The following is a 25,066-nucleotide window of genomic DNA, read 5'->3' on the forward strand; positions in this document are numbered from 1 at the left end:
TGTTTAACGGAGGCCACTGTTACTTCCAGCAGCAGCAAACCTCTCTGGACATTTCAGTGACATTGTCAAGATTAGACCAACCTACAAAATTACTCAAACAAAAAAATGTTTCTTTTGGAAATTTGCCATATTCCTTTTGGGAAAAGAAAACTGATCTTCCATGTGGGGTTTCCCTTTCGTTGAAGACTTTTTTAAGGTCTGCGTTCTTATTGCGTTGCATCATTTAGGTAAGGAGGCATGTCTAAAGTTTGCTTAGAAGCTGAATTCAACGTTCTGGAGTCTCCTTGATTCAACTTCTCTCTCTCGCTGACGTTTCCAACAAGGTGAATACCAACAATCGGTATTTGAGAGAGATTTAATGTCTATTCAGCTGGCAAACTCCAGTCAGTACCAAAGGGAAATTTACAAAGTTCACACAAGACAAAAATGAAGAGACACAAAAAAACATACTCACCTCATGTATCTGAGTTAGGAAGCTTTATTTACAGTGACTTTCTAGGTCCAACTTAAGATGTCACTTACATGACTTGGGACCTGGAACTCTTCAGTAGTCTATCCTTTAAAGAGGACCTTGTGTAGAAGCCTTCTCCATAAGGAGCTCTTAAGTGGCCTATCTCACTAGAACTCATTTGGTGAAAGGAAAACACCAGGGTCCTTATCAGTAAACTACAACAGAGAGTCTCCAAACTCAGTAACTGCTGAGCATTAAGGCAGCTCTGAAGGAGGAGCAGGTAGGGGTTGGAGAAGGTTGAAGAGGATGGCAGGAGTGGACAACTTCCTGGATTACCTATGAAGCCAGTACAAGGAAACTTCCTCACCACTTTGCACTGCCTGGCCTGGACACAAGGAGGAAGGGAAGGGACGGGACAGGGAGGGGAGGGGAGGGGAGAAGAGAGGAGAAAAGAGAAGGGAGGGGAAGGGAAGGGAAGGGAAGGGAAGGGAAGGGAAGAGAAGAGAAGAGAAGAGAAGAGAAGAGAAGAGAAGAGAAGAGAAGAGAAGAGAAGAGAAGAGAAGAGAAGAGAAGATGGTTTCTGAAATTATGCAACAAGGATTCCCTACTAAAGATGCCACCTCTATAGCACAGGACCTACCAAGACAGGGACACAAACTGGTCCAAAGTCAATATGTTTCTCTCTCCGTATCTGGATCCCCTTGCTCCATTTGCACCTAAATTTCCCATGCAGTATTACCATCTTCTCAACCAAAGCTCCTTGCTCAAAGCAGGAGTGGGATACCATCAAAGATATCTCAAACCTTCACTTAAGGCTGAAGGCACCACTTACAGGACTACCAGACACAGTTCCAGGGATTTTCTGGTGCAGTGGCCAGGCTAAGTGCTGGATAAGGGAAGCTGAAATCCAACATGGATGGAAGGACGCATGTAGTAACCTACAATTTAATAAGCTGGCCTAGAACTAGTCCTGCCAATCTCTGTTCTGAACCAATCTGCTACCGGCCTTGCAGAAAGGCAACCCCTGTATAAACAGTAGAGACTGGAGAGCGTCTGAGGCTGGAAAGCGTCTGCCAAGATTTATTACACAAACAACAGAACAAGAAACAAAACACTGGAACTTGAATCCTCAAACGGAACGGTTGCTTTCAGCAACCAGCCCTTCCCCAAACACTCCTTTTATTTAGAGTTCAGGGCGTGGCCTCCCTGTGCCTCCTCCCGAGGAGTCCCACAGCCTTTCTCTGCTTGTTCCTGCTTGACTGCCTCCTGCGTCGGGCGTCCTTGAACAGGGCCAGCTGTGGGTCATCATCCTCCGCACTCTCGGGCTCGCGCAGCTGAGAAGAGGGCCCTGGCTGGGGGCTCTGCGAAGCCTCCAAGCCATCATCAGCAAGTTCATCTTCAACACCCTCCTCCTCCCCCTCATCTGAGTCATCCGAGACATCCGAGCCGGCTGCCGGACCCACAGGCTGGCCCTGAATCACAACAATCTCTAATGTACTGGAGGTCCTCGACTTACAACTAGAATTGGAACCAGAATTTCCACTGATAAGGAAGATGATTGTTAAACGAGTTGCATCCAATTTTACGTCCTTTTTTGCCATGGTGGTTAAGCAAATCGCTGAAGTTGTTAAGTGAATCACAGGGTCATTAACCAAGTGTGGCATCCCACATTGACTTTGCTTAGTGGAAGCTAGCTGGGAAGGTCACAAACGACAATCACATGAGCCTGGGATGTTGCCAGGGTGATAAATACAGGCCAGTTGCCAACTGACCAAATGTTGATCATGTGACCGTGGGGATGCTGCAATGGTCATAAGTGCGAGGACTGGTCATAAGTCACTTTTTCAGTGCAGTTGTAATTCAACCAGTCACTAAACAAATGGTTGTAAGTCAAGGACTACTTTATGAACACCAAGGAAGTCTTATTTATGAAAGAGAAAACTGTCTTTTAAAACTGTTTTTAAATTCAGCCTTCCTACACATTCATCTCCTCATTTGTTTCAATAACCAAAGAAAATGTTTATGGAAAATAGTAAGTCATAAACTAAGCCATTAGTTAGTTATTTAGCCATGAGTGACCACGTCATAAAACCCCAGCCCAGAGGAATTTAACTGAGTTTATAAATGGAAAGGTTAAACTTACAAGTCTAATCTGCAATGCTCAGAATAATAAACCTACTGTGATTTATAAAAAAACACACACCAAAGTACACAGTAGTTAATAAAACAAGACTGTCAAACCAATTAGTTAATTAGACCCCTTTCGGTGAACTGAGTTAATGAATCATTACATTTGCAGGCACTTGCATATTATCGAAATCTTAGTTCAAGTATCTTTTTGAAGTATTAAGTGAGGTCTGAAGTCACCTACAATTTAATAAGCAAAGCAAATTCTCCATATGCAAATAATGAATATCCTTTGCAGGAGTTTGCACAAGGATTCAAGTTTGAAATGTTTCAAACTTGAAACCCTCCAGCTTCAAAATACCTGCTACCCTAATTATTTTTTCCCCCATTTATTCCTGAAACCGTTAAAGAACGGGAGTGCCCAATCTTTAAAACGGGTAGACTTCAACTCCCAGAAAACATGCCAGTTGCCAAAAGCACCCGGATTTTTATGACTGTGGAAAACGCCACAACGGTTATAAGCGTGAAAAACAGTCACGTCATTATTTTTTTAGTGCTGTTTTAATTCTGAATGGTCACTAACTGAATGGTTATACGTCTACAAAGGAAGGGAGAGAATTCTTAGACTGATAAAATCTGGCAGAAGACGCAAAACAGGCTGACACTTTCATCACTGAAAATAATTTCCTTAACGGGGAAAAAAACGAAACAATAATATGGAACGACACTCAGCGGGACAACCTGCCTCCAGAAGCGGTGAATGCTCCAACTAGATGACCTCCAAGGTCCCTTCCAACTCTATTATTATTTGCTGTAAAGGACCTTGGAGGTCATCTAGTCCAACCCCCTGCTCAGGCAGGAAACCTTATACCATTTCAGACAAATGGCTGTCCAGTCTCTTCTTAAAAACTTCCAGTGTTGGAGCATTCACAGCTTCTGGAGGCGGGTTGTTCCACTGGTTGTTCTCACTGTCAGGAAATTTCTTAGTTCTAGGTTGCTTCTCTCCTTGATGAGTTCCCATCCGTGGCTTCTTGTCCGACTCCAAGAAAAGAAATGGCACACCGTGAAGGGTGACACTTGAAAGCAGCTTCTCTTGGGACTGTTTTGACCCCCCTCTGAGCTGAGGAAACAAAGGAATGCGAAGATGGATGAAAAGAAAAATAAGATGATGAAAAATCAATGCAATTCTCCAAGATCTACAGCCAGGACTTTGCTGCAAATGGACCTAAAGATTTATTCGTCCGTGCGATATACATTTTCCAAGACAAAATTCAATATCCACCTTGACGCAGGTATTTTCTGCACCCCAGGAGGAGGCAGAATTTGAAAATGTTGGGGTTTAGGGGGGGAGGTATGTTTGTTTGGGTATAACTGCCCTTATGCCCTCACTTGCAGAATACACCTTGATGGGAATTCACAAATTATTTCGTTTTCTAAAAGTAGCTTTGCAATTCGTGCAGGCGGGTGCTTTCTATCATAAATTGTATTTTCCCTACAGGCCACCCGTGTTTGCAGGTGTGTGATCTGGCCCAGATGCAAAGCTTAGATATGTGACAACACAGGTAGTCCTTGGTTTATGACCGGTTGCTTAGCAATAGTAACAGCAATAGCACTTACATTTATATACCGCTTCATGGTATCTAAGTGGTTTAGAGTCAGCATATGGCCACCTCCCAACAATCTGGGTCTGCATTTTACCGACCTCAGAAGGAGGGAAGGCTGCGTTGACCCTGAGCTGGTCAGAATCGAACTCCAGACAGTGGGCAGAGTCAGCTTGCAATACTGCATTCCTACCACTGCGCCACCACAGTTCTTAGCACCCATTTGAAGTTATGACAGATTTACCTTGAGGCTTCTTAGGACCAGGATTCAAAATTTTAACAATCTTCCTCAAAGTCATGTGACTGATCTAACTGCTTTTTATGATACTCTTGCTGAAAACTGGTACTTCTGCTTTCCAGCAAAATGGCAGCGGTAGTGAAAAGTGGGTTTGCTTATCAATTATGGTGTGGGTTTAATAGCTACAGCGGCCATTTTGCCGTGTCTGCTTAACAACCGCTGCAAAAAAAAGGCAAAATCGCTCACGTTACTGATCTGTTTGACGACTGTTGAAATTTAACAATCGTAATGGGCAGGTTCCATTATGGCCACCAGGCTCAAGGTTGACTCAGCCTTCCATCCTTCCGAGGTAGGTAAAATGAGGACCCAGATTGTTGGGGGCAATTAAGCTGACTTTGTAATAATGCCGCTGGGGGGGGGGGGGCGAAAGCCCTAATAAGCAGGCATATACATAGAATGAAGGCTATTGCTAAGCACATTGGTTTGTGCTTAAATTGTAAGCCGCCCTGAGTCTTCGGAGAAGGGCGGGATATAAATGGGATTAAAAATAAATAAAAGAAATGTTGAGGACTATTTTTTTTTGCATCAAAACACCAAAATGGTGCTGACCTTATTGCTAAAAACAACAGCCAGAATGACATTTCTAATCTTTTATGTTTTAAGAAATGAAATCTCACGCATTGGTGGAAAAGCTAAGATATTGACTCAATTTGAAATATAAAAGATTTTTCTAATTCATTTATTGTTTTAGTTTAAATATTCTGTCACTGAATGTACTCATTCCACATTAGGATATTTCATCTTTGAATGTCCTTTCATTTGTAAACTGCCCAGTCACTTAGACAGCGAGATGGGCAGTATTTAAATTTGATAAATAAATAATAAAAAAAATATTCCTTGACAAGTAATCTATTTCATCAGCCCTGCAATCCTTACAACATAGGTACTTGGTTCTCATTCTTAATTATTAATTTAAATAGCTGATACGGAAAGCTCTCTTAATTATTAACTGAAATAGTACTTTAATTTTTAAGCTCAATAGATATATAGAAAAGCATTTATCATTCGAGGCACATACATGTATGACATTAGGTCCACACAAATATAAAAGTGTAGGACTATACTTTATTGATTACATTTGTGTGTGTGTTTGAATGCATTCATGAGTTCAGAGACAATCAATATAGTGTGTTGTATTATTACATACATGGACATATTTATACTAAACCTTCTTCACTGGAGGCTGATCACAGCAGGCTAATAAATCCACTTTATGAGATTTTAATTTCCAGCTTTTTGATCTTCTAAATCAAAACAAGTGAACTGTACTTCCCTTTAACAGATTTACCCAGGAACTAACTTCTACAAGGAAGAGAAGATAAGGCAAGGCCTCCTCAAACCCCTACCAGCAAAAATAATTAAATATATTAACAACTCTGGACTAGGACAAAAATTCACGAGTATTTATCAGTTGGAGAATAATAGATGAGCACAGGAAGAGTCCAAAGATGGGTGTACAAAACATTTTAGTTTTTTTAATGGCGGGTTTCATTTCGAGCCACGGGGTTCCTGTTAGCCAGGGGTCTTCAAACTTGGCAACTTTAAGACTTGTGGACTTCAACTGCCAGAATTCCTCAGCCAGCCCTGGCTGGCTGAGGAATTCTGGGAGTTGAAGTCCACAAGTCTTAAAGTTGCCAAGTTTGAAGACCCCTGCTGTACGCATTCCAGATTTCAAACTGCAGTCTCAAGGCAGAGAGGAATTTTGATCTTTGAACATGATAATTTAGCTTCCAAATATTTCACCCCACTTTTTTGGGAGGGTGGGATGGACGTTAGAGTGCCGTTCAAAGAGACATTCAAAAATTTAGATTTCTACTTTCAAACTGCAGGAAAGGCACAGCTAAAGAATTGAGATGGGACAATTAAGAATAAAATCAAAAGAACTTGAAGCATTGTCCTGTAGCACTCACTGAGATTAGCAGCTCTCTCTCTACAAGAAACACGTGTGCCTACACGCGCACACACGCACAGACACGCACACAGAGTTCTTGTTTTTCTAAAAAAAAAAAAATTAAATCCAATTTTATTCCACGACTTTTGGGGCCAATGTTGTAACATCCACTTATGCAATGTATTACCAAGTTTGTGTGTTTTTTCAGGAAACTTGAAAGTCTTTTTTCGTCAAGCCAGTTGCGTCAGCTTCCATCTGTCCGTCCATCCATCCATCCATCCATCCATCCATCCGGATGCCGTGACAGTGGTGATCACTGTGTCCTTAATGATCCCACAGGAAACAGCGTGACAAATTGACACGCTCATCTTGAGAGAAGTTCAGAAAGGGGTGGGGGTGGGGGGAGTAGGACAAAAAAACGTTTTTCCGGCTTCCCAGTGTCATCATGGATGGCAGTGTCCTTAGGTCCTTCTCCATCCAATGGATGAACGCTGCCTTGGCTCCCCTGAACGAGGCCTGCAGGGTGGTGGAACTATCCAAACTTGAGAACTTCCTCCACGTTCCAGAACCTGCAAAGGTGGCCTTCGGATCACTAGGCTTGCTTTCCTTCTTCTAGGTGGACCAGCTTGCCAAACAGTGACCGATACAGTTCAGTCCTGGAGGGGAGGGAGAGAGACAGGAGGCAGAGAAACGCAGTCAGTTTTAAATTATTAAAAGTGATGAAGGTTTGCAAGCCCAGCTCGCTCAGAAACCAGGGGAAAGCGAGAAAAGCCACAAAATAAAGTCGATGAAATAAGAAGGTGAAAGAGAGAAGGCTTTCCAGGGGTTTCGGCACCTGGCCCGTCTGTATTTGGGATACGTAGCATTGGACCTGGTTACTTCTTGCTGCCAAAACTCTCCACAGCATTCCAGGATTACAGAGGAGAAATTACACGGAGAAATCAAAACAGCTTCCGGATATAATGTACTGTCAAGCTACTTGTTAGCTAACTCTAACCAGGTGCTGATCATTAGGTGAGAAGATTCTTATGCCTAGGCCAGTGATGGCGAACCTTTTAGAGACCAAGTGCCCAAACTGCAACCCGAAACCCACTTATGTATTGTCAGGTGCCGGGTGGGTGTGGCCCATTGGGTGGGTGTGGCCCATTGGGTGGGCGTGGCCCACTGAGTGGGCGTGGCTGCAGTGGTAAAGGCAGACTGGGTGGGACTAAAAAGTTCAATCAATCAGTTCCAACTTTGCGAGATCTTTTTTTCCCCCAAGAGAAGTTGAAATTGATTCATTGATTGAACCTTTTTTTTTTTTTTTGCACACAGCAGTGGAGGCCTAAAGCGAAAAGGTTTTATAAAACCCAGCTGAAGGCCTAGGACTGGGGCGACAGCGTGTGTGCCCACAGAGAGTGCCCTGTGTGCCACCTGTGGCACGCGTGCCATATATTCGCCATCACAGGCATAGGCTATACAGGCAGTCCTCAGTTTCCTGCCTCAGCAGGGAGTTGGACTAGATGACCTCCAAGGTCCCTTCCAACATCATCATCATCATCATTATGATTACTTACAACAATTTATTTAGTGACATTTGAAGTTACAATGGCACTGAAAAAAGTGACTTAAGATCGTTGTTTCACACTTATGACAGTTACAGCATCCCTGTGGTCACGTGATCAAAACATGAGCGCTTGGCAACAGGCATGTATTTATGAAGGTTGCCCTGACTCACGGGTCACGCAATTGCTTTTTGCGACTTTCTGAAAAGCAAAGTCAATGGGAAAACCAGATTTTCTTAACCGTGTTGCGCTTAGACTTATATGCTGTCCCACAGCCCTCTCTAAGAGTCAGCATTATTGCCCCCAACAACCTGGGTCCTCATTTTACCGACGTCGGAAGAATGGAAGGCCGAGTCGACCTTGAGCTGGTCAGGATCGAACTCAAGACTGTAGGCAGAGTCAGCCTGCAATGCTGCATTCTAACCACTGTGCCACCAGGGCTCTGCTAATTTAAGAACTGAACTGATTCACTTAACAACTGTAGTGAAAAACAGTCATGAGTCTCTTTTTTCAGGCCGTAGTAACTTCCAACAATCACTAAATGAATGGCAGTTAGTTGAGGACCACTTGCATACAATTTGCTGCTGAGGCTCAGCGCTCCCCAAGAAATAGAAATTGTACAATCTGAGAGCCGATTTCTCCTTGCTGGGAAGCAAAATTGTCTCCAGAAGATCAGAACAGCCACTGGGCAGAGATGACCTATCCGTTTTCCACTATCTTTAGCATCTCAAGATATCATTGTTGAGATATTAACATATCTCAACATATAAGGAATGGCTGCTGGAATTGGGTATGTCTAGTTCAATGAAGAGAAGGACGAGGGGGGACATGATAGCAGTCTTCCAATATCTCAGGGGCTGCCCCAATGAAGAGGGAGTCAAGCTATTCTCCAAAGGGCCTGAGGGCAGGACAAGAAGCAACGGAGGGAAACTAATCAAGGAGAGAAGCAACCTGGAACTAAGGAGGGATTTCCTGACAGTTAGAACAATTAACCAGTGGAACAACCTGCCTCCAGAAGCTGTGAATGCTCCAACACTGGAAGTTTTGAAGAAGAGACTGGTCAGCCATTTGTCTGAAATGGTATAGGGTTTCCTGCCTGAGCACGGGGTTGGACTAGATGACCTCCAAGGTCCCTTCCAACTTTATTATTATTATAAAACGTTTATTCATAAAACATGAAACTCAGTCAACTGAACACTCAAATTGACTGGCACTAATGGTTGACACAGGTTGCTGCCAGCATCCTAGGTATCAACCTTAAAATGTAAGATGTTCCGAGTAGTGCAGTTTTTTGTAGCTTTGCTGGAGTTATTGCAGGAAGCTGCAATTTCTTAATGTGTTTTGCAAAGTTGTTATTATTATTATTATTATTATTATTATTATTATTATTATTATTATTATTATTATTATTATATTGTTAACATATTAACATTAACAACTCATGATTCAAATCACTGAACAGACCCAAGGTGGGGAACTATGGCCCCTTTCTATGACTTGTGGACTTCAACTCCCAAAATTCATGAGTCAGCATTCTGGGAGTTGAAGGCCACAAGTCATAGACAGGGGCCATAGAATATTTTGATCTTGTATTTTATATTTTAAATTTTAGGTCATATACTATGCCCTTATTTTAATTGGGATGCTTCTGATACGAATAAACAAACATCGCCTCAACAGCCCCCATGAAATCATGTTGCTGTAGGCACATTCTGCAGGGACGATATGTTTGTGTGTGTGTGTCAGTGCACGCGTGCACGCGCGTGTGTAGGAGAAGTAACTTCCCAAGGTCAATTTACACAAGGCAGGACCTGCCATGTCATCTGGTTCTTCAAGCAAAAAGGCCACCCGATAATTAAAAATGCACTTATTAATAAACAACAGGGCTGCAAAGATCTTCTGCAATGCATCTCTCTCTCTCTCTCTCTCTCTCTCTCTCTCTCTCTCACACACACACACACACACACACAGCCTCCCAATATGTAAATACGACAGAAGCATTAGATTCCATCTCTCCGGGGAATGAGGGTTGGTTTGTGGTTTTTTTGTTGTTTTTTTGTTCCTCCTCAAAGTTTGCCCTTTCCAAACAAGGCTTTTCGAGGAAGGAACAAGATTGAATATTTTAATAGGAATGTACGAGAACCATGGCAATGAAAGGACGGACGATTCAATCAGCCAGGTTGTATGGGATTGTAATTTCGTTTTCATATATGTTATCCTTTCTTCCTGGAGACTGACATAATACTTGAAGGAGAGACAATCAACTCAAGCCCGCAACGATGTTCAAATTGATTGCGGTTTTTGGACAAGCGGAATGTTGTTCGCTGAATTAAAATAAAGATGGGTTAGTTGGTGTGTGTGTGTGTGTGTGTGTGTGTGTGTGTGTGTGTGTGTTACACGTGATAAAGAAGCAGTCGTAGGTCCCAACGCCAGGAAGGTAGAACAGATTCAGGAAAAAACAGCTTGCAGACATCACAGATGTTAAATATATAAATATACAACTGGAGATACTGTTCAAGTCAGGGGTGTCCGAGCTTGTTAACTTTTAAGGCTTGTGGACTTCAGCTGCCAGAACTCCCCAGCTAGCATTGAAATCCACAAGTCTTACATTTGGCTGGCTGGAAGTCCACAAATTTTAAAAGTCACCAAGCTTGGATACCCCTGATTTAGGTAGCTGTCCAAAATTCTTAAAAAGAGTCCACAGATAATTAGCCAAGCTTTGCAAAGCGTAAGGTTAATAATCTTCATGAATTTACAACTATAGCCAAGCCAGGCTTTAAAATCCCTGGTTTCCTAAATATTTTCTTCCACGATAAGTGCTTGGTTTGTATGTTTTATCGTGACATGGGAAGAGATGTATCCATTTGCGGAGAATAACTCAAACATTATTCATAGGAAGCAATCCCGAGCAAATCAAACTACATGCTACGCAAACAAGACATGCTTTGTATTTTAAAACTAATGAAATCCGGATATAAGGCAAAATTGCTCAAGAGCAGCAGTGCTAGAATAATAATAATAATAAAAATGTGAACAGACACAATCCTCCCAACTTAAAAAAATAAACAAGGGTGCAGCAGGAAGGAGAGAAAAATCCTCTTATTTTCCAGGCAATTCCTCTTTCCAAATTAAACAAAATTATATGTTTGTTCTGTTTGTTTATATGCTGCCCATCTCAGTGCTGTGGCCACTTTGGGTGGATTACAAAATGATAAAAAGATAATTTATTTTATTTTTTATTTTAATTCCATTTATATCCCGCCCTTCTCCGAAGACTCAGGGCGGCTTACAAGCTTAGCAGTAGCCTTCAATACAATACAATTAAAATTAAGATTTTTTTTAAAAAAAATACCCATGGGGACTATGTTGGGGGAGGACATGTGGAAAGGATGGGTGCTTCAGGGGAAAAAAAATGAAACTTTATTTTTTTTTTAGGATCCCTCAATCAAGCCCAAGGTAGTAATTGTGCAATTAACTGTAGGTCAACATACTGGATATGTAAAGGTTCTTAAATCTGGGCTGAGAGGCAGCAATATTTCTTACCATCATAGGATGGGAGCCCTTGAATATGATAAATATTTCTGTGAGGCAGAATTTAGCCCTTGTGTTTGACTCTATGAAGAGAAAGATGAAGACCAATAGTTGTACAGCTGCAAAAAAAAAAAAAAAAAAGGCTCGGCTATATTCTGAGTGGCAGGAGAACGGCTTTTCCAGATCTACACGTCTGCCCACAGGGAAAAGTACAAAACTCTGAAAATCCAGCTGTTAGGTGACTCACGGCAGTTGTTAAGTGACTAAAGATGGTTGCTAAATGAATCTGGCTTCCCCAGGCTTTGCTTGTCAGGAAGTCACAAAAAGGGGATCACGTGACCCCGGGACACTGTAACCGTCGTGAAACACAAACCGGTTGCCAAAGCGTCTGAATTCTGATCATGTGTCCGTGGGGATGCGGCAACGGTCGTGCGAAAAATGGACGTCACGTCAGTCGCTTTTTCCAGGACCGCTGGAACTTCGAACGGTTACTAAATGAAGGGCTGTAAGTCGAGGACGGCCTGTATTTTGATGGATCAGAGCCACCCGCTCCCCTCGAATTCTGGTTCACGAAATGTCAGAAATACTGAGGTTAGCCAGCCGAGGAAGGGATAATTAAGGAAATTTTAGGTTGTGCAGAAAGGTACAGACCTGACACTGAAAATGAAAGAGAAGGAAGATTTCAGAATACTTTACAACAGGGGATACATTTTATCGATGGCTAGAAAAACGAGGAGTTTAACATGTATTAGTAAACTAAACATTGGAACGCAGGCAATATGTTGCTGATAAAATATTAAGGATTTGTGACTATAAAAAAATTAATAAAATATTGAACAACAACAACAAAAAAAGAAATACTGAGGTTCACAGTGCGGGAAACTAAGTGGGGTCTGAATCAGCAGAATTCTTATGTTCTTAAAGAGATTGAAACAACCACTTTTCCTGCCTGAGTAGGTTGGACTAGATGACCACCAAGGTCCCTTCCAACTTCATTATTATTATTATTATTATTATTATTATTATTATTATTATTATTAATAATAATAATAATAATAATAAAACATGAAACTCGGTCAACTGAACACTCAAATTGACTGGCACTAATGGTTGACACGGGTTGCTGCCAGCATCCTAGGTATCAACCAGGTACCTCTTTAAAATGTAAGATGTTCCGAGTAGCGCAGTTTTTTGTATTATTATTATTATTATTATTATTATTATTATTATTATTATTATTATTATTATTACCACATACGGGCAGTCCTTGACATATGACCATAATGGAGCCTGCCCATTATGGCCATATGTTGTAATGCTTGCTACAAATGGCTGTCGCACGTGGCCGTGTTGCCATGTCACGCGATTGCGAAGGAGGCCCAACCATCGGAACTTCCCCATCTGGATCGTAAGTCTCCTTTTTTGGGGTTGGTCATAGCTTCGAACGGTTGCTAAGTGAACGGTTGTAAGTCGAGGACTACCTGCAGAGAGAGAAAATCTTTGGCCTATTAGCAGGACTCCACCTTAGCTAGCTTACGATACTAGCAGTGATTCATTTGGTTTTGATTTGGGGGGAGGGAGGAGGATGCCCCCACCCTCAAACAATTTGCCAACTAAGTTCCAATCTGCATTTCCTATCCGGGCACAAAGAGGCAGCCAGGAGGGGATGGGTGGGGAGGAAGAAAAGAAGGAATCAAAAACTATCAAAGGCCAGGAGTAACTTACAGCATCTGTAATTGCTAGGGCTTGCAACCGGGTGGAAGGCCCGGGGTTGAATCAGGAGACTCGCCTGAATTAAAATTTAACTTCCCCTTTATCACAATCTGCGAGAGCCAGTAATGGGCAGTAACATTTTTATTTCTTTTAAACTGTCATTTTAGGCTGAGCTGGGAATAATTACCTATTTCCACTGCAATAAGGTTTTATCACCCACCCTTGGTGAGGCATTTTCTAATTTAATATTTTTACTATATTATCATAAAACCTGGTTTCTAGGGGAGGTGGGGAAAGTTATCGCGAGCCATTGGCTGTAAAACTAAGGGAGTGCCTGGGCTTAATCCTTTATGCCTTTCTTAAAGCAAGAGGAGAAGGCTGGACCAGTTAGCTGCATTCGGGCACTCTTGACGTGACCCACTGCCCACAGAAGAGAGAGGCTGGTGTCTAGGCCAGGAATGTTGAGAGATTAAAGGAGAGCAAATTTCTTCCTACAATTTAGGCCTAGCAATGCAACTGATACAGGTAGGAAAACCAGTCTGCTGTGGTGGTTAAGGTGCTGGACTACAAATCAGGAGCTAGTTCTGCCTTAGCCATGAAAACCGGTATGGTACCTTTGGGCGAATCACCAGGAGATGGTGAGTTCTAGTTCTGCCTTAGCCCTGCAAGCCAGCAGGGTAACTTTGGACCATTCACCAGGAGATGGTGAGTTCTAGTTCTGCCTTAGCCCTGCAAGCCAGCAGGGTAACTTTGGACCATTCACCAGGAGACGGTGAGTTCTAGTTCTGCCTTAGCCCTGCAAGCCAGCAGGGTAACTTTGGACCATTCACCAGGAGACGGTGAGTTCTAGTTCTGCCTTAGCCCTGCAAGCCAGCAGGGTAACTTTGGACCATTCACCAGGAGACGGTGAGTTCTAGTTCTGCCTTAGCCCTGCAAGCCAGCTGGATAATTTGGACCATTCACCAGGAGACAGTGAGTACTAGTTCTTCCTTAGCCATGAAAACCGGCATGGAACCTTTGGGCCAACCACCAGGAGAAGGTGAGTTCTAGTTCTGCCTTAGCCCTGCAAGCCAGCAGGGTAACTTTGGACCATTCACCAGGAGACAGTGAGTTCTAGTTCTGCCTTAGCCCTGCAAGCCAGCTGGATAATTTGGACCATTCACCAGGAGACGGTGAGTACTAGTTCTGCCTTAGCCATGAAAACCGGCATGGAACCTTTGGGCCAACCACCAGGAGAAGGTGAGTTCTAGTTCTGCCTTAGCCCTGCAAGCCAGCAGGGTAACTTTGGACCATTCACCAGGAGACGGTGAGTTCTAGTTCTGCCTTAGCCCTGCAAGCCAGCTGGATAATTTGGACCATTCACCAGGAGACGGTGAGTACTAGTTCTGCCTTAGCCATGAAAACCGGCATGGAACCTTTGGGCCAACCACCAGGAGAAGGTGAGTTCTAGTTCTGCCTTAGCCCTGCAAGCCAGCTGAGAAATTTGGACCAATCACCAGGAGACGGTGAGTTCTAGTTCTACCTTAGCCCTGCAAGCCAGCTGAGAAATTTGGACCAATCACCAGGAGACGGTGAGTACTAATCAATTGTCTTGCTTAGCAGCAGAAATTTTGGGTTCAATTGTGGTCGTAATTCGAGGACTAGCTGTTTTCTAAAGCTTGCTGCCTCTGTGAACTTCCTCTACAACAGATTTTAAACGTCGTTCAGACAAAGCAGACACTTTGTTCCTCGGGAATCCATCTCGCTTATTTTGTGTTTTCCTTTCTGCTTCTCTTCCCATCTCTTGAATTTATCTCCAGACTCTTGCCTAAATCTATTCCATGCCATAAATCCTCTGTTCATTGATCTTCTTTGTCTTTGCATTTTCAGACAAAGGGGTAAAGATTTGGGAACGCGCTAAATTCCACTTGCAGAACGGAGCAGCAATGCCTTCTTCTGCATAGGAGGCTTTTGGTAATCACATCCAATTAAGACTTTCGATTATTACGCGGGATGAGCTTTTACGTTTTAACAGATTTTTAAAATCCGAACAGAGATGGGTGTTTTTTTGTTGTTGGTTGTTGTTGATTTGTTACAGTAATTCTTATGCCACCATGTAGGAAATGATAGTACTTAATGCCTTTGGAACAAAGCAGAATATTAAGCCGATTTCCAACTGTGGTTTAATAAATCTTGATCTGTTCTGAAAACTTCCAACACCTCTGCCCACTTCAAATGAACTAGGAAACTATGATTAAATGAAGATATCTTTCTGGCTTGTACTTCAGCTCATGGGCAGAAATGCCTGCGTTGGTGTATCTTAATTTTGGGATGAGTTTGTTAAACACAGATCTGAAGCCAAGTTTCAACATGAAATAACGAACATGGGACAGGAACAATGATGAGGATTACTATACTTGGAAAGCAAACGTACAAAAAGTACTTCTTCTGCCTTTTCACTTTGCAATCGTTCTTTTGGATTCTGTTTTAATTTTGTTTTTAACGTTGGCTTTTATATACTGTTGTCATTTTATCTGCAAACTGCCGAGGTTCGTGCAAGTGCGACAGGCAGTACAGAAATTTGATGGGAGGATGGATAGATGGATGAACAGACAGACAGAGAATGGAGTTTGTTTGCCCAGGCTTCAGAGATAGATTTAAAACTTTTTGAAACTCTCTTATCTCACTTGCCATTCTAGATTATATTTAGATGGTTCCTCACAGCTTCTGTTTTGTGTGTTTAGAATGTATCTGTTCTCTGTTGAATTTTTAACAGTCACAGCTGTGAAACTTTTGCAATGTGACATAGATTCATTAATTTATTTTACTGCAATCAGAGCTTAAAACCACGAGGCTGGGTTGAGTCTCCCTATTTGCATTGCACGTTTTATAACTGATTTTAAGGCTTACATTACACATTTACCTTTGACTGCTGGTTATTGCAAAACCTAATAGCGAGAGGTATAATCTTTTTTTAAAAAAGTGTTTCAGATTTATCTCTAAAAGGAGCTCTAGGTATATAGGAGGGCAAAAAAACAGCAGAGTCTGTACTTAACACTTTAAAGCAGATGAGTCTTTTTGGGGGGATTTTACAGTTTCAGAACAATAAACGGACACCGAATTGAAAGCATTGCTGCGTCCTACTTGAAATATACAATAAACAGGATGACCCTAAATAAGTAAGTTTTTCTTAATTATTTCCTCTTAATACATGATCTCATTCTTTGAGTCCCATGCGCTCAATCACCTCTGTCTTCTCTAACTATTAGGAACCACTGAGGATAATTCTAAGCGCTATGGATAATAAAAATGTTCTTCAAAGAGTCAACATTTTATAGTATGTAATTTTAGACTAGAGATGACAAACTAGATTTAAAGCTACTTTTTACATATAAAGAGTTTAATTTTAGCTTGCCACACATCCCAAAAGCCTTTGGTCCTCTTCCAGACCTGGATAACCCAAATCATGAACAACAGACAATTTTTGTACAAGTTCACCAATAAGCCTAGGTTCCTATTATTTGTAATAAGCTAGGTCCACCCCACCCCACCCCACCCCATCTCATCTCAACTTTAAGCATGGCTGGCTGGGGAATTCTGGGAGTTGAAGTCCACCCATCTTAAAGCTGCTGTGGTTGAGAAACAGTGCTTTGGGGGGTGAACATAATTAAATGGCTTTCACTTAGGGGGTCCTGCTGACAAACTGGGGTCATCTTTGGCACCCATGAAACCAACCTGACCTAGTTTATATTGACGAATAATAGGAAACTAACGGATGGAAACTCATCAAGGAGAGAAGCAACTTAGAACTAAGGAGAAACTTCCTGACAGAACAATTAATCAGTGGAACAACCTGCCTCCAGAAGCGATGAATGCTCCAACACTGGAAGTTTTTAAGAAGAGAATGGACAGCCATTTGTCTGAAATGGTATAGGGTTTCCTGCCTGAGCAGGGGTTGGACTAGATGACCTCCAAGGTCCCTTCCAACTTTATTATTATTATTATTATTATTAATGTGTGTGTGTGTGTGTGTGTGTGTGTGTGCGCGCGCGCCCTTTGTGGGATTTGAACCTAGGCAGCTTGCATACTAGGCAGCTGTATTAACCTCCAGGTCACTGGCTCTCCTCCCCTTTATGTCAGTCCATTTCGAATACATAGCGGACAAAAGAGTCTTGAGAGTTAACAAGGTTGCTACTCTATGGTATGAGGCTGTTACAGAATCTAGTTGTTGTGCTTCGGATACCGCAACGCCTCCTCCCGAAGAGGATGTGTAGCGTCCCAGACAATTCTGCGGATCCTGGTCAAGCATCGCTTCTATGCCCTGTCCCGGGACAGAAGGAAGGGAACTTCCGATAATCTTTTCCTGCCGTTCTCACCACTCTGCACAGCCTTCCTGTCCGAAACAATGATACCGCCAAACCAGACAGTAATACACTACGACAGGATGCTTTCAAAGCTTCGTGCATCAGACCAGGTTGAGAAACACACTGGTCCAAAGTATATTAGTCTACCCGATCCACCCAATTCCTCCGCTATCTTGGTGCTTTCGTGTTCCGAAGACTGAGATTACTACAAACTACAATCCTATACCCATAGGGACATGAATAAACTAGGGGGAAACTGAGGCACCAGCAAAGGAAAGCTTGATTCCTATACGCACTTGAACATCTCCAAGCTGTACTGATGGGTTTTATAGTCTTTTTTCCCCCAAGATTACACCTAGTCTGGACGTAGCCAAATCAAGGGGACCTGTACAGGTTCAGTACACTTGGATTTTTTTAAAATATATACACACCTCTCCTAATGCTACTAGTTGACTTTTCCATGACCAACTAATGGAAGATTGTAAAATGTTGGTTTATTTACAACCATGTTGTTCCCCAGCTGGAAAGTAAGAGGAAAAAGACTAAGAAATAAAGATTTTTTTTTAAAAAACTGCTTCATTATCTCAACATTTTCTAGAGAGCTGCACTGATGCGCAGGTAAGCCCCACTAGTTAAGTCTTGAAAGACCCTAAACAACAGCCCAATAACAATTTTCAGGGGATTCCAGGCAGGGACTTAACATAAAAACAGATCTGGAGGTCTTCTAGTCGAAGCTTCTGCTCAGGCAGGAGACCTATAGGCCATTCCAGACAAATAGCTATCCAATCTCTTCTTGCAAACCTCCAGTGTTGGAGCACCCACAACTTCTGGAGGGAAGCGGTTTTGTGTTGTTTCTCTTGTGTCATGTGTGTGCGTGTGTGTGTATACATATTTATGTAGTGTATACTGGAGGTGGTTACCCTTTGAGAGCTGAATGCAACGAAATTTCATTTTAATGTATGCTGATTAGCGTACATTTAAAGTGACAATAAAGTTATTCTATTCTATTCTTTTCTATTCTCAATAAAGATTCTATTCTATTCTATTCTCAATAAAGATTCTATTCTATTCTATTCTCAATATTCTATTCTATTCTATTCTCAATAAAGATTCTATTCTATTCTACTCTCAATAAAGATTCTATTCTATTCTCAATATTCTATTCTATTCTATTCTCAAGATTCTATTCTATTCTATTCTATTCTCAATATTCTATTCTATTCTCAATAAAGATTCTATTCTATTCTATTCTCAATAAAGATTCTATTCTATTCTATTCTATTCTCAATATTCTATTCTATTCTATTCTATTCTCAATATTCTATTCTATTCTCAATAAAGATTCTATTCTATTCTATTCTCAATAAAGATTCTATTCTATTCTATTCTCAATAAATATTCTATTCTATTCTATTCTATTCTCAATATAGATTCTATTCTATTCTCAATAAAGATTCTATTCTATTCTATTCTATTCTATTCTATTCTATTCTATTCTATTCTATTCCTTTCCATTCCATTCCATTCCATTCCATTCCATTCCATTCCATTCCACTCCACTCTACTCTACTCTACTTTACTCTACTCCACTGATTGTTCTCACTGTGAGGAAATTTCTCCTGAGTTCTAGGTTGCTTCTCTCTTTGGTTAGTTGCTTCTTGTCCTGCCTTCGGGTGCTTTGGAGAATAGCTTGACTCCCTCTTCTTTGGGGCAGCCCCTTAGACACGGCTATCATGTCACCCCTAGTCCTTATTTTCATCAGACCAGACGTACCCAATTCCAGCAACCGTTCTTTATGTTTTCGCTTCCAGTTCCCTAATCAGCTTTTTCTGCTCTTTGCTGCTCTTCTCTGCACTCCTTTTAGAGTCTGAGTCTTTTTTATATCGTGGTGAGCAAAACCGGATGCAACATTCCAAGTGGGGCCTTACCAAGGCATCGTAAAATGGTACTAACACTTCGCCTGACTTGTTTCGCTACACGGGGCTTACAAGACACCCAAGGTCACAGAATGACCTTGCTCTTGGGGAAGAGCCAGGCAGCCACCAAAGCAAACAGCAGTACCAGATTCCCAGCCAACGGGTTGATGCACGCTGTAAGGAAACCTCCAGCACAGAAAGGACGAAGCGAATTTTTCTCCTTCCGCTTCGGGCTCACCTGCCTTCCCCAACTTGAAAAGAAAAACAAATGAACACTAGGTGGCAACCTCACCCTCGTGAAGCCACAGCAGCTGCAAAAATCACACACACACACACACACACACACACAGTGTTTTTGTATTTTAAAAAGAGGGCGGGGGGGTATGTGCAAGAAGCCTACGCACACACGTTCACAAGAGACGTCCACTGGAGAACGTGGGCAGAAACACCTAGCCCTGCAGGACCTCTCGCTCCCCAAGGGAAGGTTGGTTATCAACTCCATCTTCCCAAGGTTTTTAGCTCTGCCATTCCAGAGCCCCAACGTCAAGCCCTGATCACCCTTCGGCCTGGATATAAAGAACAAGATTTATATGGACTTTGTGGGGGGGGGAAGAGAGAGAAATGGGCAACGAGGGAGGGCTGGAGGGACCCTCATATTCCAAAGGACGCTGCGCGAAGGGGAAGGGTTGGTCATGCCAGGTGCTCCTCCTCCCCCTTCCGCCCTTCACACTCCATGCAATTTCACCCTCTCAACATCCTCCTCCTCCTCCTCGCATGCCAGAGCTACGATCTTTTGGCCTGGCTGTGGGCTGCCGTCCCACTCCAATTATAGACTTGCGTGTGGCCATTCTTGAAATTGTCTGCTTCCTTTCACTGCTTGGGGGTGTGGGGGGACAGGGAGACCGAAGCAAAGGACTGTCAGTCTTCTTTCTTCCCTCCTTCCCTCCTTCCCTCCTTCCTTCCTTCCTTCCTTCCTTCCTTCCTTCCTTCCTTCCTTCCTTCCTTCCTTCCTTCCTTCCTTCCTTCCCCCCACCCCCATGGAGCTTTGGCCCAAATGACGTGACTGAAATCTGAGCCCCGGGGGCTAGGTTCTCCTTCCTCACAGCGGCAGATTCCCCAGGCAAAATTTGGGGACAGGCGAAGGCATCTTCCCTTCTCCCTGCCTTTTGTCTCCCACCTTCCAGCTTGGCTGGGTGACCCTCACGATGGCTGGTTTGGCTTAAAATCAGTGTGCAATTTGACTTATATCCTGCCTTTATTATTTTTATTTTTTCAAAAAAGCTCAAGGTGGTGATCATATCTAATACTCCCTCTTTCCTCCTATTTTCCCCCACAATGACAATCCTGTGAGGTAGGCTGGGGAGGGAGGGAGGGAGGGAGGGAGAGGGAGGGAGGGAGGGAGGGAGAGAGAGATTGGCATAAAGTCACCCAGCTGACATTCATGCCTGAGGCAGGTTAGAACTCATGGCCACCTGATGATTTTAGCCCAAAATCACCTCATAGTCTCCAGGTTTCTAGCCTGGTGCTTTAACTACTAAATCAGGGGTAGGCAACCTTGGCTCTTTTAGGACTCATGGACTTCAGCTCCCAGAATTCCTGAGCCAGCCATGCTGAGGAGAAAGGGAGAGGTTTCCATGCTGAGCCATGCCGGCTCAGGAATTCTGGGAGTTGAAGTCCACGAGTCATCAAAGAGCCAAAGGTTGCCTAACCCTGCACTAGACCATGCTAGTCCATATAGAATAGATGTCTATGGACATTTTCAGTCATCCAGATTATGGTTTCCCAAAGATGCGTTTTTCACGAGGCAACTGGACTTCCTTGTTTTTCTTTGAAGACTTTTCGGTTCTCATCCAAGAAGCTGAAAAAGCTTCTTGGATGAGAAGCGAAACGTCTTCAAAGAAAAACAAGGAAGGCCAGTTGCCTCGTGAAAAAAATCATCTTTGGGATACATAGAGTAGAGAAATCAATCACTCCTGGCTGGGCCTGCAAGAATCTGCTGCAAATCTCGCTTTTGTCCCATACCAAACAAGGAACAATGGCTTGAAAATACAGGTAGTCCTCGACTTACAACATTTCACTTAGTGACTGTTCAAAGTTAAAACTTCACTGAGAAAGTGGACTTATGATCTTTTTCACACGTACAGCTGCCGAAGATCCCCACGGTCATGTGATGGCAACTGACTCATATTTATGACGGTTTGCAGTGTCCCGGGATGATGTGATCCCCTTTTGCAACCTTCTGATGAGCAAAGTCAATGGCGAAGCCAAAGAAGCGTGTCACTAATTTAACAAGTGCAAGTCGTTCACTTAACAGCTGTGGCCAAAAAAGGTCACAAAATGTGGCAAAGTTCATTTAAGAAATGTCTCGCTTAGCAACAGAAATGTTGGGCTCAACGGTGGTCCTAAGCCGAGGACTATCTGTACTTCGCTGAGAGTCTTTTTTGTTCTCCTTCCCTTTTACTCACTTGCACTGAAATTTGGATAGATTAATCACTGTAAAGAAATGACTGTGTCTAAAGAGATGTGGAGGGTGTGTGTGTGTGTGTGTGTGCGTGTGTGTGTGTGTGTGTGTGGAGGGAAGCACCTTCCTTTGTGTACTTTAATATCCCCTGTGTCTGGGATGAATTCTCCTTTTCACAGCTTGACTGTTTTGTTAACAGATTCTAGGCAAGGGATGACAAATTGTCTCACTGGGAAAAGATGACAAATCACGTCGGCCGTTCTTAAAACAGGTTAGCTTTTTATTTAGTTTATTCTTATTTATTTTTTTCGTGCTTTTAAAGGATAGAAATCTCGGTAATGAAAAAGGGGTTTGGCAAATTTACGGCTGGATTTTTACAAAGGGGGGCAGACAGAGAACCAAATGATTTCACAAATAATTAAATAATCAAATTCACTGCCTTCTTTATTAGACTGGGTGAGTTTACTTTGTCAGAAACAAGAGGTAGAAGGGCCAAGAATCTTGTTTTCAGCATCAGGTAAAGAAGATGCAATTGATGGCTGAAGTTGAAGGTGGAAAAGGGGGGGGGGAACCTCTGGAGTAATGGTCCTTTTTTAGGAATTGCGAAATTTCTGCACCCAAAATACAGGTAGTTCTCGATTTACGACCACAATTGACCCCCAAATTTCTGTGGTTAAGTGAGACGTTTGTTAAGTGGGTTTTGCTCCGTGTTATGACCTTTCTTGCCATAGTTGTTAAGTGAATCACTGCAGGTAAGTTAGTAATACAGATGTGAAGTGAATCTGCCTTCCCCACTGACTTTATCCCAAGGTCACAAAAGGGAATCATATGACCCTGGGACACAGCGTCATAAATATGAGTCAGTTGCCAAGCGTCTGAATTTTGGTCAGCGAGACAAGTTAAGTGAAATTTGCCTCGTTTCACAACCTTTCTTGCCACAGTTGTTAACTGAATCACTGCAGTTGTTCAGTTAGTAACATGGTTGTTAAGCGAATCTGGCTTCCCCCATTGACTTTGCTCGTCAGACGGTCGCAAAAGGTGATCACATGACCCCTGGACACTGCAACCGTCATAAACATGAGCCAGTTGCCAAGCGTCTGAATTTTGATCACATGACCATAGGGGTAACAGTCATAAGTTAACAGTCATAAGTCACTTTTTTCAGTGCCGTTGTAACTTGGAGCGGTCAGTAAACAAACTCTTTTAAGTCGAAGACTATCTGTAGTTTCAAAGCCAAATTCCCCCACAGATCTAATCAAGGCCCAAAAGATGCAGGTTAAAAGACTATAATTTTAAAAAGGATTTGTCTTACCCAGTCACTTTTATGTCATGGAAATGCACTGAGGCCTTAAAGCTTGGATTTGAGATATACGGTAGGTTCCTGACTTTACAAGCAGGGGGATCCAAGATGGCAACTTTAAGACTCGTGGACTTATCTAAAAAGATTAAATCACGGCAACTAGACCAAAGTTTATTAAACCGAGACGTTTCATTACTCATCCAAGTAACGCCTTCAGTCAAAATGAAAATGCTGGGTTAAGGCAGAGAGTCAGAGAGTAGTTGGAATGTACTAACTCTCGCCATACTGACTGCAAGGGGTTTCTCCCCCAAATGAAACACGATATGTAAATCAAGACTCAATCATCCAGGCCAAAAGGATCTAAAAAGGTGAAATCATGTCAACTGGCCCGAAGTTACTTGGGATGGGTATAATGAAACGTCTCGGTTTAATACGCTTTGGCCCAGTTGGGCCATGATTTCACCTTTTTAGGTAACTTTTGGCCTGGATGATTGAATCTTGATTTACGTATGATTTGTGGACTTCAACTCCCAGAATTCCCCAGCCAGCAATGCAAGTAAAAGGACCAGAGAGGAACACCGGAGAATCGCCCGCTTTAAAAACAGGATCACCTCAACTGGCACAAGTGTAATCCCTCAGCGGATGGCATAGCTAATTTCCTTCAGGCTTTCTTGCCAGGGACTCTGCCCTCGAGTTTTCTCCTCTCTGTCTCTGCCCTTCAGGATATGAATGAGTGGATGAACCTTTATTGTCAAAGTACAACCATGTGTACATTGAGATTGGCTGAGCCACCCCCAACTCACAGTGACAACAAATCCTCCATCTTATTACACCATGTGAGCTGATTGCACAACACACCGGCCTCGCAAGTCAATCATACATAAAGTGTCAGAATCCATTTATATCACATTCAAAAATGTATGTTTAAAACATTATTCCCCCACCCCCATGGATTCTGCCATCTCCCGAGGAAGGAGGAGCGCATGTGGATTCAGCCTGCCTTAGGTTATTTCAAAGTCCAAGGGAAACCTTTTGAACTGGGGGAACAAAAGGGAGGGTTAGGGAAGAAGGCATCTGGCTTCTGTCTCCATTTGAATCTGTAAAGGAAGAAGGCAATAACCATAAAGATTCGAAGTTCCCTTTTTCCCACGAAAGGGATGACACAAAGTAAAATGATGGGGGGCTGACCAAATGGGGTTGAGGGAAGGGGGGGGGTTGAACCAGGAACTCTTTATAAAGTTTCAATCTGTAAAACAATACCAAGTCCTGTCTTGTATTTCCACAACCAAGCATGTCCTAGTAAAAATTCCTTTTGGACTAGAACTGACTCCAAGAGTTTTTGTTTTCCTAAGACGTGGATTGGGGTGGGTCCTGACATAAAGTTTATAAAATTATTTCCCGTTCAAGAGCCTGACAGCCCATGGATAAAAGCTGTTCCTTCAGCCTGTGTACGGCTGGCTATACTCCTGTATCTCCTACCCGATGGTAGGAGAGTAAAGAGGTACCGACCAGGGTGTGACTCGTCCCTGAGAATCTTCCTCACACTTCCAAGGCAGCGGGCCCTGGCGAGGTCCTCCAGTGGTGTCAGAGGACAGCCCACAATGTTTTGTGCTGTGCTCACCACCCTCTGTAATACTTTCCTATCCACGGCTGTCAGACCAGCATACCAAAACCACAATACAGTACGAGAGGACGCTCTCTATAGTAAACCAGTAGAAGAAGGTCATTAGCCGTTGTTCTACCCTGTTCTTCCGCAAGACTCTGAGGAAGTGGAGTCTCTGTTGGGCCTTTCTGGCCACCTGGGTTGTATTAACTTTCCTATGCCCATCCCAACCTTAAATGGCAAAGCACAATTCGAAGCACAGAAGTCATTCCATTGGCATAATTGGT

The 25,066-nt window shown here is 42.7% G+C and overlaps 1 protein-coding gene across 1 annotated transcript in view; it reads right to left on the reverse strand.

Moving 5' to 3' along the window:
• Positions 1-6,478: 6,478 nt before the first annotated feature.
• The window catches only part of AATF (apoptosis antagonizing transcription factor), a gene marked incomplete at its 5' end in the record, with an annotated part of 115,867 nt that continues 97,279 nt past the window's right edge, over positions 6,479-25,066 (reverse strand). Inside the window, one exon of the mRNA XM_083379743.1 lies at positions 6,479-7,024. Coding sequence (XP_083235869.1) covers positions 6,961-7,024 — 64 coding nt within the window. The 3' untranslated portion in view covers positions 6,479-6,960. The remainder of the gene's footprint in view (positions 7,025-25,066) is intronic.

This window comes from Vipera ursinii, assembly GCF_947247035.1.
Source record: "Vipera ursinii genome assembly, chromosome: 1".
NCBI lineage: Eukaryota > Metazoa > Chordata > Lepidosauria > Squamata > Viperidae > Vipera > Vipera ursinii.